Below are 15,073 nucleotides of genomic sequence, written 5' to 3'. Positions count from 1 at the left end.
ACTGGTATTGAAATTCTGTACCACGGTGTGGCTCGGTACCAAGGTATAAGGTAACTAAGTATCAATACTTAGCATAAGTATCCTAACTCCGGTATCTGTACTTCACTTGAGTATTTCTTGTCCTGACAAGTTTTCAATTTTACTCCCTACATTTGAACATAAATACCTATTCTTTCTACTCCTCACTTTCTCAAAACTCGAAAATTACTTTGATACATATTGATGATTTACACCAGCTGCAAAAAATAAAGAAAGCAAGATAATTGCAAAGAGAATCTGTCCAGTTGGAGCCAAGTTGTACGTAGAAAAACTCTAATAGCTAGATGGGTGAAGACTGGCTGAAAAACATTACAGATGATAGTTAAGATCCTAAGACGCAAACAATTTCCCATCTGTTCCACCCTTTTGGCTTTTATATAAATATATATATATATATATATATATATATATATATATATATATATATATATATATATATATATATATATATATATATATATATATATATATATAATTTTTTCAGTGTTTTGCTACTTGGTTGCTTTGAATACCACACTGTTAAAAAAGTAAATGGCAATTGTTGTTCTAACACACAATTGTATTGTAATCCGACTCAGAAATATAAATTTGACATCTAACAAATAAATACACGTTTGCCCAACTCAAATTCTCAGAAGTTGGTTTAACAAGGAGTTTTAAATCGCCTATACAAGATTTTTTGAGTTCCCTCAACTGTAAACTCATGGGCATGCGCACTGCTTATGTTCATGGACACGCCCACTACGGTACGGGGTTTCCTATCCCTTTCTTCAAGGGCACAGCCTTTTTCCCTCGTGTTTGAGAAGATTGGCGGACATTGTGATTTTATGCATCTGGAGAACCACGGAGGAACGACCCTGGGACCTTACCAGTTTTCCCGGTGAGTGCTGCAAAGTACAGACAGTTAGCGGTTAGCTCCGTGAGTTAGCATTCCCTTGTGGTGTATTGCCACCGAGTTGAAGCATGAGTTCACATGTTTTTCACGTTCTGATGAAAGGAAAAGCAGCGCACGTGCGCGTTTATAATGCGCGTGTGCGCGTGCGTGTTTATGCCGCGCATGTGCGGGTGAGTGTTTATGCATAGAGAAAAGAGTGTGCCTGTTATTTTCATTGTACAAATGAAAAGAGACATTAAGTTGAGTGTAATAACTTATTAAATTTCTAAATTGTTTTATGTAGTGCAGTGTTGTTGCACTCAGGCACAGAATATTACAAGACTACATTATTTTACTTTCTTAATCCGATGTGGGTATTTACTGTTATTTACATTATTTACATGTGGATTTTTTGCTTTCATGATTTTATTTGCTTTACAAGAAAAACAGTGACATTAACATTTTATATGTTAACCCTGTAATGCAGCAGTTAATTCGTAATGAGTTAGAAAAGTTACATTACACACTGAAATTTATCATACTTGGAGAGATATAAACTGTACAGTTAAGAACAAGAAGTGAATGGATTTAACTAAGCTCTGTTGTACTATGCAGGCTGGGTTTTTTGGATACCCTGGATTCTGGATTCTCTCCTTAAATGGAGATGGCGAGCCAACCGTGTGAACATCTGGATTTGGACTGAAGAGAAGGATTTGGACTGAAGAGGACTTTCTTTTTTTGCATTCATCGTCCTGTCGGAGTGGTAGGACTAAAAAGAAAAACTCAGAGATAAAAAGGGAAAACCTTTTTCTTTTTCCGTTGGGAAACAAGACATTTTATTTCATTTTATTTTTTTTAAAAGGGTGCACCCAATTTAAAGAGACTACAATTGAAAAAAACAAACTGAAGGCTGTCCAAATTTGTAAAACTGTTATTTTTTCATATATGTTAATACACTTACTTCACAAAAAATTACCTGTGTGTTTTCCTCTTACTAAAATGGTGTCTTACTGTTTTTTCCCTCATCATCACTCTTACGAATCTAGAACATTCTGGTCCAGTGTCAGGTTACTTTGATCTGTGCAGTTAAGATTATGTTGTTGAACATGGTTTTATACTGTATCTATTGATGCAATGTTTGGCTTGAAGCAATAAAAATGTTGTATTAACATAATTTTTTGTGTGTTGAATGATTGGTAGTGAAGACGATTGGTAGGACTAAAAAAACTGAGTTGATAGAACTCAACTTGCAGATAACACTACAAAATCTGAGTTTGTAGAACTCAAAATCTATATGTCAAACTCATAAAACAAAGTTGATAGAACTCAGAACTTAAAGGTGAAACTCAAAAACCTAAGTTGGTAGAACTCAAAATTTCTATGTAACACTCCAAAAACCTAAGTTGGCAGAACTCAAAAATCTTTGTAAACTCAACCACAGTGAATTTAAGTAAGGAAAACTCAAAAAACCAAATGCATCACGTTGCCTAGAAAATGTAAGTTCTGTCAACCTCTATTTTTTTTTCAGTGCAGAGCTCTAAAAACATTCAGCTCCTTATACAGGTATTCTTTTTAGTTAAACTTTATGATCCTTTCTCTTAATGTAGAACAAAATTAGAAAGTCAGTATTTTTATATTTTCTCTACCAATTTAGTGAGCAGAGGACGAATATTAACCTATTTTCACTGCATATAACTTATTTTGTATAAAAACATATAAGTAAATGTTGAGTGCAGTGTAGGACCTTTATTAAGTTCAGTGTCCAGCATGTACATTTTTCCTCTTACTTAAGAGCTAAATCAATACTTATACTTTTAACCAGTTTTTTTTTTTTCCTTGGGTATCGTACATTTTACTTTAGTAAAGTCTGTGAGTTATTTAGACACCTGTTGAGTGGCATAAAGCTCAATTTGTGCTTGACGCATAGCAAAGTCCCAAAGAATCACATCAGATAAGCTCCGGAAAAACATAGTGGACAAACAACACCTCCAACTGGCAAGGGTTCACTAATATAAACATCTACCAGCATCTTGTGATTTGGCCCTTAAACATCATCCCAGTCAAAAGGTTGCTTTTTTGCAGGGGGAAGATATACGACAAAGAAATGTTTACAATTAATATAACAAAAATATTCTACAGGTCTGCGCTTCAAGTTCTTTCCAATTAATATTCTCAGTTAAATGTGATTTTAATAAGATTGTTTTCTAACTCAGGGGCATGAGCTATTTGTGACTTACTGTGAGTACAGTTGTTTGTCTTCTTAGACATCCTTTTCTCATAATATGAATGATTTTACTAATAGGCTATATATATATATATATATATATATATATATATATATATATGGTCTTTATCAGTGATGGGACTAACGGCGTTGAAACTAACGGCGTTACTAACGCCGTTACCTTGTTTTAGTAATGAGTAATCTAACTAATTACTTTGACTGTAACTATAACGCAGTTACCATTGCAGACACCCCGTTACTGCGCGTTACTCAGGTCGCACAATTAACCTTTTTTCATGATGGGACTCGTGCGCAGCTGCGTGAAGCTGACACCCCACCCACGTCAAAAAACTCTGCAAATAGACTGAATGGTTAGTGCAACGTTAGTGCAGATTTGTGCAGAAAAAAATATTGTTTGTGCTACTTTTGTTTAAGAGATATTAAAGATAATTTTTTAGGTCATCCAGAGGTGCGCGCCTTGTCATGAGAGAGGGGAGGATGAGATTCCGTCTGTCAGTTGAATAGGTGGGTGTTTCTGCTGGTGGGTGTTAACGTACAGCACACACAGAGAGATGGAGAGTGAGGATGACTCCAGCAGCAAAACAGCGTTTTCCACATGGAAATACCGGTGTTACGTCGCGCTGCGTTTCCCCATCACATACGGTTTCCTCTGCATCTCCACACAGCGCAGGCGGCAAGAGTCACCGCGCAAGCGACAGGAAACGCGCATGCTCGCTAAAGGCGCGCAACAGTCGCCCTGTGCTCGCGCCACAGGAGAACTATGGAGAGCGTGAACGATCAAATGAAAGGGAGAAATCTGGATGGATGGATGGATGGATGGATGGATGGATGGATGGATGGATGGATGGATAGATGGATGGATGGATGGATGGATGGATGGATGGATGGATGGATGGATGGATGGATGGATGGATGGATGGATGCTCTGCCTTCTCAACCTACTGTATTTTTTATTTTAAACATTATTTGATGGCCTTTGTGGCAGGGATGGAGATCCATATTTTATGTCACACACAGAGTATACATCTAGATAGATAGATGGATAGATAGATGTTGCAGTATCTATAACAACCCAAACACACAGGATTTCAGAATGAGACATCCCCAGTTATTAATTTCATATACTCACCAGATCTGAATGTCCTGTTAAAAACCTTCCCATGGCGTTCCCCCCTGATGTCATTTACGTTGAGTTGCAATAAATGCTAAACTCTCTGCAGGTTCTTGTCTTTGTCGTCCGCTCTATTCAGCTGGCTTTGGAAACACACGGCGAGAAGGTGGGGGCTGGGTGGGGAGGGTTACGGGGGCGAGAAACGCAAAAGTAACGCAATAGTTACTTTTACTAGTAACTAGTTACTTTTATTGTGGAGTAACTCAGTTAGTAACTCAGTTACTTTTTGGGAGAAGTAACAAGTAACTATAACTAATTACTTTTTCAAAGTAACGTGCCCAACACTGGTCTTTATTAAATACATGAAGGTAAATACCTATTATAAGAAAAGCAAACAAAACTGTGGTAACTGCATTTCATAAAACACCATAGATCTTAGTACTTGCTTGGCCTATTTGCTTTCAACTTAAATTAGAAAAAAAAAACACAAGTCTATGTATGAGTGTTATAGTGATATTGTAGGAGGAGCTTAGTATCATAATATACTACACTTTACTGTAGTAGAATGATAGTCAGTAAAGGCAAATCCTTATAAAAAGCCCAAACTTTCAGATTTATATTCAAATATTATCCAGGTCTGAGTTCCGAAAAGCTATTTTTCAAAAAGAACCCTAAACTGACCCCCCGTGAACCTGAACTACACTAATTAAACTAACTAAATCAGAGGTGCGCATTTATGTATGGTTTTGTATGCATGCTTTCCCATCCACAGAGGCCATGCAGATCTCTACCTAAAAGGAAAAGGAAATTTGCTGGGTAGAAAAGAGTTAGTCAGGTTCTTTTCCCCTTTGGAAGTCTTACTTACAGTAAAGTGTTTGTAATTTTTTATTTTTTTGTTGTTGTTGTTGTTTTAGAAGAAATTACAGTGATTTGTATCTATGAAAGTTTGAGCTTTCTATTAAACCATAGTGTCACATGAAGTGTCACAAAAAAAAAAAAAAAAAAACTTTTAGGTTGAAAATTAAAGTTTCTTCCTGTTCTACATCTGAAAGCTATAGTAACTCTAACAAATGCACCTTGTATTAAATATATAAATTAGATTCAAATGTGGTTTTGATACCATGCCTGCTATCTTTGTTCTGTTTGCATTATAAAATTACACTAATTTAAACTTGGCTGTGACTCAACTAGATATGTTAACACTGGTTTATGATCAGGTGGTATAGGAGGAAGGTTTATGATGACATTTATAAAAATGTAACTCAACAATTGGAAGGACCTTATCTCTTGAAATCCCAATAAATGGATGCTGTAGTTGGGATTTAGTATTTAGTAAGAAATAAAACAAATATCATTTTAATATGCATACTATATATAAAGCATCCCCTTTCCCAAAACAACTTTAAATATCAGACCTTCACTGAATCTAATGGCTATACTTTTATTCCAAAGGACTACTTTGGGGTCTATTAAAAAATAAAAATGCTTACATATTACAAAGAACTTCTGAATCCCTGACCCTAGGGAATCTGTAATGGTTTTCTTTAATTATAGACCAGCGGTTTAACATAAAGTTTGTGGGGATTAAAAGGCTTGTCTTGATGCACCACATAGATTCTCACTCATACTTAAGTGTGGGAGGGATGGATCAATGGATCAACACCTCAGTCACATACAGGTCTGCTTGTATGACTCTGCAGGTTTCCCGGAAAGTGACTAGTGTCTGAAATTAATTTTATTTACTTTACTTGGCAAGAATGTATCATCATTATTCTTTAGACCAAAGTATTTATTCTTCCTAGTTCATTGGAGTACTCTACTATCTATATATGTCTTAGTCAGTAAAAAACATTACCAATGAACAAAACACATTTTTATATTATTTCCTATATTGAAAGAAAAAGCCTAATTCATCTCTGGTACATCTCAATGAATTAGGATATAACTGATTATCAATATACTAAAGTATTTAGATCCACAAAACTTCATAGAGAAAGAGACTTGCTGCTGAGTGCTTTCTTCAAAACAAATCGATTAGAGTGAAAAAAAAAATCCAAAACATTTTCATAGCAAAGTTTAAAAAAGTTACAAGTATAACCACGGAATCGAACAGGCAGTGAAGCTGCATATGATAAATTGTTTTCAGAGGTTATCAGGCAAGAAAAAGGAAAAAAATAGAAGCTGGTGCAGATGGGACTAAAGTGGCATTTATAGCAACCTGGGCTTCTTTAACACCTCAGAAGAGCCACAGGATAAGCATCCCTATAACACTTAATTTGGTGCGGTAATTCGTGGAGAATGAGCCCCTGCAGAGTGGTCACTGCTAGACCAATTACTTTCAGGTTGGCCAACATTCTTGTTCTAATCATTATTACCAATGGTTGTATGTAATAATCACATTTTTTCATTAGTTTTATTTTGTGGTTGTCTGCATGGAAGCATATGTATATATATATTTATATATATATTTATTTCTTTTTAACAATTCTTACTCTATCTCACTTTTAAACTCAGTTTTTAGTGGTATTCCTTTAAACCGAGATGTACCTGTAGCATATACTGTAATCAGGAGAGGCATATCTTACAAATGAAAACCATGACAGTTTAAGGATGTCTAGAAGAAACGTGAAAATAAGTGAAAATAATTAAATTGCTAAGTCGTTGCTATTATCTCAGAAAAGGGGTAATTATTTTCTTCTCTAAAACAGTGGCAGTAAAATTACAGGGTAAACCATACTGTCTACAAAATGATTACATTTCAGGCTATTTTGCTTTATGATAAAAGGGACAGCTAAAGTGAGCAAACGCAGACTGTATTTTGTTGATTAAAAGGGGAACAAAAGGCTGTTTACGCACTTCTCAGTGTGGTCCGTTTGAGCTTGTGTCATTTTTATCCTTGCCTGCTTCCTTTTATGATTTGATATATAAAGGCAAATGCACAAAATCCATCTTTTTTTTTTACTTCAGAGAGCTGTCAGAAGAAAATTATTTTTATAATAAATTATATCAAAGAATATCAGTTCCATGACTTGTTCTCTGTTTCGCTTCCGTTTGACATCTTTTCCTTTATGATACACCCACTTACTGATATCAGAAGATATTGCAGCATATCTTCTATAAGTTCTTTTTAGTATTTTTTTAATGAGCTACAGCTTGCAAGGTACAACCATCTCTAGTTCATTTATGGTCAGAATGTGTTCCTTTTTGCTTCACAAGACACAGTCATTTAATCCAAGTTGTTTTTCATTTTCTTTCTTCTTGCACTGGGGGTGATGGTGCCGGTGGTTCCTTTTCGGTTCTTAGATCACATATTGGTTGCCACACACACAAAGCTAAAATTGCCATGAATTAAAGGGCTTTGACAATAACATTCAGCTTTATCTTTACTTAAATTAACATACAATCCAATGAATAAAAACCCTCTTAAGGAAAAACAAATATGTAACTATTACTTTTATGGCCTGTTTTATTTATTATATATTAGGTTTTTCCTTCTGAAACCTTAGCAGATATATTTTTTCTGAAAGTATTATCTTCTACTCCAGTCTTAAAACCTGTCCAGTCTCTATGCGGTTGGCTTCTGGGATTGTATTTTATTCTATTTATTACAATGAATAAATAGATACTGAAGGGCTGTTGGTTCATGCCTCCTGATGTTGGTCAGAGGGCCCGATGCCAGTGTCTGGAAGCCTCACTTCTGTCAGTGAGCCCCAGGGCAGCTGTGGCTACAATGTAGCTTGCCACCATCAGTGTATGAGTGAATGGGTGAATGATTGAATGTAGTGTAAAGTACTTTGGTCAAGCCAGTCATCTACCGAGCACCATGGGAAAGGTGTGTCATGGAGGTTTTGCATCACACATAGCAATTTATATGTGTTTAAATTGTAATCTATGTTTCTCTAAATTCATATATTATTTTAACTAACATCAGAAGGAACTGAATTTTCCTATCGTAATACTTACTTTCTCTACAATGTGCTGGAGATTTCTTGGTGTTGACACAGGTTCTTAGCCTCTTCTCTGATTAATTCCCATCTTTCCTGGGCGATCAGTTAAAGTAGTTTCAGACTGTATTATATTGTCATTATTTACATATATTTTTTTCTTTTGAAAAGAGAAATTAGCTTTATCTCTGACACATATGTTGTGCTCCAGCGTTCCTAATAATTCCGTTTATCAATTAATGTCCTCAAACATGTTTTTCAAAATCTTCAATGAACATTTTAAAACTACGTACACAAAAATGTAAGATTTATGAAAAAATTTGTTGGCTTCTAAATGCAACTAAACGCACCAGAGTTTTAGATTAGGGGCATCAGAGTAAAGGGGAATAAATAATAATGCATATCCATCTTTTTATAATTATTTCTTTAGAAACTCTACAAACAGAGGTTTTTGCATAGGTCTATCATATAAAACTGAAATAAGTGAAGTCTAGGGTTATAACATGACATCATATAAAAAAAATGCATTTTTGCATGGGAAATTAACACAATAGATGATATTCCTTAAAAATCCCTCAAAATGAAAATTTTATGTTTTAAGAGAATATTTCTCTAAGACACAAATGTACAGTAGCCCCCTTGATCCCATATATATACTGTGCTGTCTCTAGATGAACTCTTTAGCCTCCTGTGTGGGTAAAAGCAGAGCATATCCAGGGTTGAATATAAGGTCAGTGTGCAATCTGAACTTTAATGATAATTAGACCAGTGATGTCCTTATTGATGCAATTCTACATTTGTCTGCAGTGGGGAGGATCTGAAAGCAAGTAAAAAAGGGTAGATGAGTGGAAATAAAAGTAGTGTTTAACTATAAAATGTCTAAGGTTCTACTGAGGAATATTTTGTCCCTAAATCTGCGGTACCTCTCTGTGTCAAATAAAGATGGACCTTGTACTTTGAGTTAACAATTTTTTCCACAAAGCCTCTTTCTGTTTTTTGTTTTGTTTTTCTTTTGTTTTGTAATCAAAGGATGTAAAACAGAGTGGTAACCAGGCAAACAGCTAAATGAAAAGGGTTTTGCTTGCATTTTAATACCAGCAGAGTTATAGCTTGTGTCATTGTAAATGGTCCAATCACTGAATGATGCCGAAGTAAAACGAGTAAACTAAAGGGTGAATAGAATGGCAAAGAATGGCAACCAAGTGAAACTTTCAGAACTGAAGCACATGCATAGTCATGTTCCAGCTTGGTGATTATTTGTCTCATAGTAACAGGCTATTTCCCATGTGATACCTCACTACCACACCCCCAACCCCCTTCCTCCTCCCTCCCTGCTTTGTACCTTCAGGGAAGCTGGCGCAGAAAACTGGGGCACAGAAGGCTGCCAAACGCTTGCATCAAACACTGTCCACACCAAATGCCTCTGCAGCAAGATATCCACCTACGCCGTGTTAGCGCAGCAAGCTAAAGATCCGGTAAGTCACCGCTGCATAGTCTGATGCACTCTTCCTAATTTTGAATGGCGGTAACAAGGCCACTAGGGTTCAGGTCAGCCAGCCAACAAGTTTCAGTGTGATGGATTTAGAATTTGCAGATTTTCCAACAAGAAACGGGTTTTTTGCAGATTTTCCAACAAGAAACGGGTTTTTATAGTTTTTTCGGGGACATTTGAGAGAGAGTATCTAGAATGTGTTGTGAAAGTATGTTTTTTTTTTTTGTAAGAAAGCTGTTGCAGTTTTAACATCACTGTCCTTTTTGAAATTCATACTCTTGCATGTGGCGCTATTATGATTTTGCCTTTAAATGATGCAACATTTTATGCAACCTATTTTTGGGTGCAAAATAATTGGGTGCAAAGTCAAGATCAGGCTCTTTAGTGAATTATCCCCATGGGACAAGGGAGGAGAGACCTTAAACTAAAAGGACTTAAGGCATTTGAATTTACATGGATGTAAATTTTGAGTGCTGCATACAACTTGCACATCTATTAATACTTTTCAGTGACTAGAGGATAGTGCATGCTTCTTTTTTTGTGCACAAATGGACTTTTACATCCTTAAAAGCTCCATGATTGCCTTAACCACGTCACATAGCATGTCATCAATTTACTAATACCGTCTGCTGCCATATTCTATTATAAAGCTCATGTTCTTATGTAGATATGCTTGGGAAACAGATTTTTATGGTATGTTAGCCCTGTATAGAAATATTATGTTATGTAGACAGAACTCATGTTTTTAACTCACGTCTATTACTTACTCCTATTGCTTTTATCTAAATCTACTACTTATTATTCCGGGAGCTGCTGAACTGACATGTCCTGTATAGTTTGCCTGAACTACTTTTTAAACAGCATGCCTTGATAATTGTGGTAGATAGGACTTTTTTATTGACCAGAGCATGACTATTGTCGGTTTTGTTTCTGCTATTAAATATACATTTAGAGGGGCGGGAGTTGTTGCAAGGGTTAAAGGCACATCACATATGCAGAGGTTTAGTCCTAAATGCAGCCGTCACAGGTTCAAGTCCCGGCCTGGTGATCCCTGTTGCATGTCTTCTCCTTCTGCTTCCTGTGTGCATAGTTTTGAAAAATACAAAATAATATAAAGGTCACTAGATTCTAAAAAATAATAAAAAACAAAACATACTTTTCAAAGACAACAAACTTTTTCTTTGTTAATGATTTTTGAAAAATACTACCCTCTGAATTGCAACCCAGTTTGCTATCCAGCAGCTGGTTTATCTCAGAATTACTGGCAGGTTTTTTTTTAAATGCCACCAAATGTAAAAATATATATATAAAAAAACATTTTTACTGTCATATTCCTGTAATTTTGAGCATTTTTGTTTACATTACTTGCTTCTTTGCTAACATTTAGAAGAAAAACATTTAATTATAAATGTAAATCTATAGCTTAATATTATATCTAACCGTATATGTTAAGTCTATTTCTGCAGCTGTGTATGAATGTTATAATCATATTTAAATCAAATATATAACCAAATCTACAGTATATTTTATATCTAAATAGATAACCTAATTCTCAATGTTAAAACGAACTCTTGAATGTAATTATATATTTAGATAAAGAATTTAGATTTTTAATTTGATTTAATATAAAGATTTAAGATATATAATAAAATTATATCTAATACCTAGATTTAGGAGAAACGAGAGGTATTTACATTTAAGACGTAGATTTAAGACTTAATTAAAATTAGAATTAAATAAAGGATGTTGGAATAATTTAAGATTTGTATTTAACATTTGCAGCTAAATGTTAGAAAAAATAAATAAATAAAAAAAATAAAATAAATAAATGTTAGAAAAAAAAAACCTAAATGTAAAGAATCTGTTAAAAATAACAGATATTATCAATTAAAATTGCTTCACTATTTTTTTTTTCACATTTGGCAACATCTAAATTACCATAAAGTAGGATATTGTTATTTTTCAAATAACAAGAAAGAAATGATTTATGTGAAATCAAAAATTCAACACAGGCTTACTCTTAAGCAAAGTACCACATAGATGAAATTGTAATTCTTGCCTAATCTCTTATGTAGAATATTATAACAATATATTTATTGTTCAAGAAAAATGTGCTGAATAAAAACAGAAAATCAAGAATCTTGGTACAAATTTAAAACATTTGAGTTCAATTTTTACAGCAAATTCCTTGTGCACATTACCAAAGGCTAAACTTTCTTCACTTCTCTGGCTAAACCTGTTATAGTGAATTTACTCTGGTTAGTTCCTGTTGCAGATAAAAAATCAGCATTACTTTGTACAATAAGTAATCAAGCACAGTTGTTTCCATGAACACATGTTGTCCACCTCACCCTGAATAAGCAGCTACCTAGTTAAGATATTACATTGAGCAAATGTGGATTTCATTTCAGAGTTTAATGAACATACAGTAAGTAATTATAAGTTTATAAAATATTTAGGTCAACAATCAAGCAACTCCTTAATGGATTTAAATGTAAAGATCAACTATTTAACAAACAAAATAATTTGCAACATGTCACTTTAAGAAAACAGATGGCTGTTGCAAACAACTAAGTTTTTAATTGAAATCATCATCATTTACCAGTCACAATAAAATTAATGTTTAGTATCTATTATTCCCCTTTCACATTTATAGCTTTCAAAATGTAAAAGGCATTTATAACACTGGCACTCTATAGCATCTCATTATAGGTGCTTTAAAAGTAGAAATTATAAAGTATAAGATTTTAATCAGCTTTTAATATTAATTCTTAAAGCCATTGTATACCTTAATACCAGTCACCAGTACATCTCTTACTTTCTAAAAATGGTTCTTTAACTTTGACTTTTCCTCTCTAATTCCTGCAGTGACTGTGTGGGGGGGGAAAAAAGATCAGTGCAAGTAGATAAGATTTGGCATATCAGGGACTTTTCTTAGTGTTTGCAGATTTCTATTTCTTTAATGCCAGGCTTAAAATGAATTTTAAAAAAGGAGCCAGCAAGGCAGATGCTTTGTTAGCACCTGAGGGTTATTCTTTGTGACTCTGAAATAGGAAGTGAATGTGTCAAAGAGGGAATTTAGGGTGGAAGAACTCTTCATCATACTTAGACGTATTGTAGGCAACAGACAGCCAATAGACACAAATAAAGAAAAAATGGTTGCTTGATCTTGCAATGGTTATGCATTACCAGCCATTATTTTCAAGACTAGGATTATGTGTGCATAAGTTTGCTTTAAGGCAAGTCACTAAAACCTTATCTGTCTTCTGCCTGAGTCGCCGTTTGAAAGCTATATCCCTTATAGCATTGTTCTGGCACTGCACAACTGGTTATTATAACAACGCTGCATTTATTAACTCAATATTCACTCGTCAATCACCATTTTTTTAATAAAGTTTATGGCTAATGTCTACTGGCTTTAAATACAGAAGCTGACAGAAGCTATTCGGTTGCATAACTATGATTCTCAATCGGAACCTTTTTTCTCTACAATTTTTGCATTCAGAAAAAATGGTCAATCAAATTGTTCTTTTATGGAAACCTGTGCATCCATTGATTTTTGTCTCCCTAATTGATCGGCAACTGATCAAAGCTGTAGCCTACAGCTGTAGCATGCTTGTTGTCCCAATTACAGGGTCTGTAATTAATTAATCACAATTAAACACTGGCTTATATTAATTTAATCAAAAAGAACATATGGACAAAATAAACAATGTCTTTTAGTTAAAAAACATGTTATTCCTAATTTGTTCAATAAATAAACATATAATGGCTGCAACATGCATGTTTATTGTTTGAAATCAATAATTCAGGTTATTCTACCATCAGGTTGGTTGAAAGTTGTAATCATTAAGCTTTTTTTATTAGAAATACTGATATTTTATGCAACTTTTAAAGACGACATATATAGAGTGTGAACTGTACATGAGCATTCATTATAACACAATTCTTTCCAGTGAAACAAGGAGAAGCAGCATTTAGTTCCTATGCTCCACTTATCTGGAACAAACTTCCAGAAAACTGTAAAGTGCGGAAAGCCTGAGTTCCTTTAAATAAAGACTAAAATCACATTTGTTTAGGATTACCTTTGACTCTTCTAGTTAAACAGTTCAACTGAAACATCATTATTTCATCTCTCTTATTTTATTTAGTCCAACTGTTTTTAATGTTCTTTTTTGTTTCTGCATTTATTTTATTTTGTTTTATTTATTTATTTTTTCCGACTTGCTTTGATTCTGTTTTATTTTCCTATATTTTAATCATGTAAAGCACTTTGCATTGTCTTTGTACTAAAATGTGCTATACAAAAAAAATTGCCTTGCCTTTCCTTGCCTTGTCTTGAATGTTGAAAAAAAATATTTATCAACAAGACATAAAATACTGCCTTGAAATAATAAACTTTTGCAAATACAGAAGTTAAATTTAAAACTGATGACAAAACTATTATAGTTCAGCCATGAATAAAGCATTGCCTTTCAGAGCTTAACATTTGTTATTCAACATGCGACATTCAGTCGATTTAAAACATATATACTACTGATGCTTCTTTTACTCCTTAAGCCATTACTAAAATAATAATCTATGTTGCAACCCACTTTACCAGGAATGATTTACTTTTTCAGATATGGTCTTACTATGTTGGCTCTAAAGCTTGTTGCTGAAATTAAAAGTTAAAAGACACTAAAGATTTGCTGGTCAGGTCGGCTGTTAGGGCTTGGTCTCTGCAGCTTAGGCTAACCCTCCGTCTGATCTATAAAATTTCGTTGTACTTACCCTGTAAGTATTATTACAAATAAAGCATATTTTATCATATAGAAAAAAAAGCAGTGCTAGCTGCAACATACATCTTGGTTCATTATTTCCTGCCTGACAGTGGCAGTAAACAAAGTGTATATAACTCCTTACATAAGTAAAGACATGTACACAGTTTTGTAGATAACACCGTGGGAGCTATGTTCAGTCTCCTTGCTTCCTCACTCTGAGCAGTATGATCGACCAGTCTGACTGGCAATCATCTAGGAATTCAGAGAACCACTTACAGTATAACTTGATGGCTTTTAAGTTTGAAAAGACTCAGTGGAGCAGCACTTGTGATGCTGCTTGTGCATCATTTTTACAGCTGTACAAAGTTTTCGCTTTAGACTTAAGTTGGCATTAAGAAAATCCATTTAATTGCAAATGTAAGATTCTTCTTTACCCTGTTGAAAATCTGTATTAGATTATACCTAAATTGTTATTTATTCATATGTAACAAGTTAAGTTCCGGCCCTATATGTACGGACATATGCAGTAAAGGTGTCTGTGTTTAAAGTGGGAAAATTTAGATGAGTGGGAACACAAGGAATTGAAGAAAAACCTTTAAAACCAG

The 15,073-nt window shown here is 34.2% G+C and overlaps 1 protein-coding gene across 6 annotated transcripts in view; it reads left to right on the top strand.

Moving 5' to 3' along the window:
- Window positions 1-15,073, top strand: part of adgrb2 (adhesion G protein-coupled receptor B2) — a 367,628-nt gene that overhangs the window by 244,727 nt on the left and 107,828 nt on the right. For all 6 annotated transcript variants that reach the window (XM_038279177.1, XM_038279174.1, XM_038279176.1 and 3 more), the window contains one exon: window positions 9,562-9,688. In XM_038279177.1, the coding sequence (XP_038135105.1) occupies window positions 9,562-9,688 (127 nt within the window). The remainder of the gene's footprint in view (window positions 1-9,561; window positions 9,689-15,073) is intronic.

The sequence above is a fragment of the Cyprinodon tularosa genome, unplaced genomic scaffold (genome assembly GCF_016077235.1).
Source record: "Cyprinodon tularosa strain WSP-4 unplaced genomic scaffold, ASM1607723v1 ctg149, whole genome shotgun sequence".
Classification (NCBI taxonomy): domain Eukaryota; kingdom Metazoa; phylum Chordata; class Actinopteri; order Cyprinodontiformes; family Cyprinodontidae; genus Cyprinodon; species Cyprinodon tularosa.
This window is presented reverse-complemented; position numbering and strand designations above follow the sequence as displayed.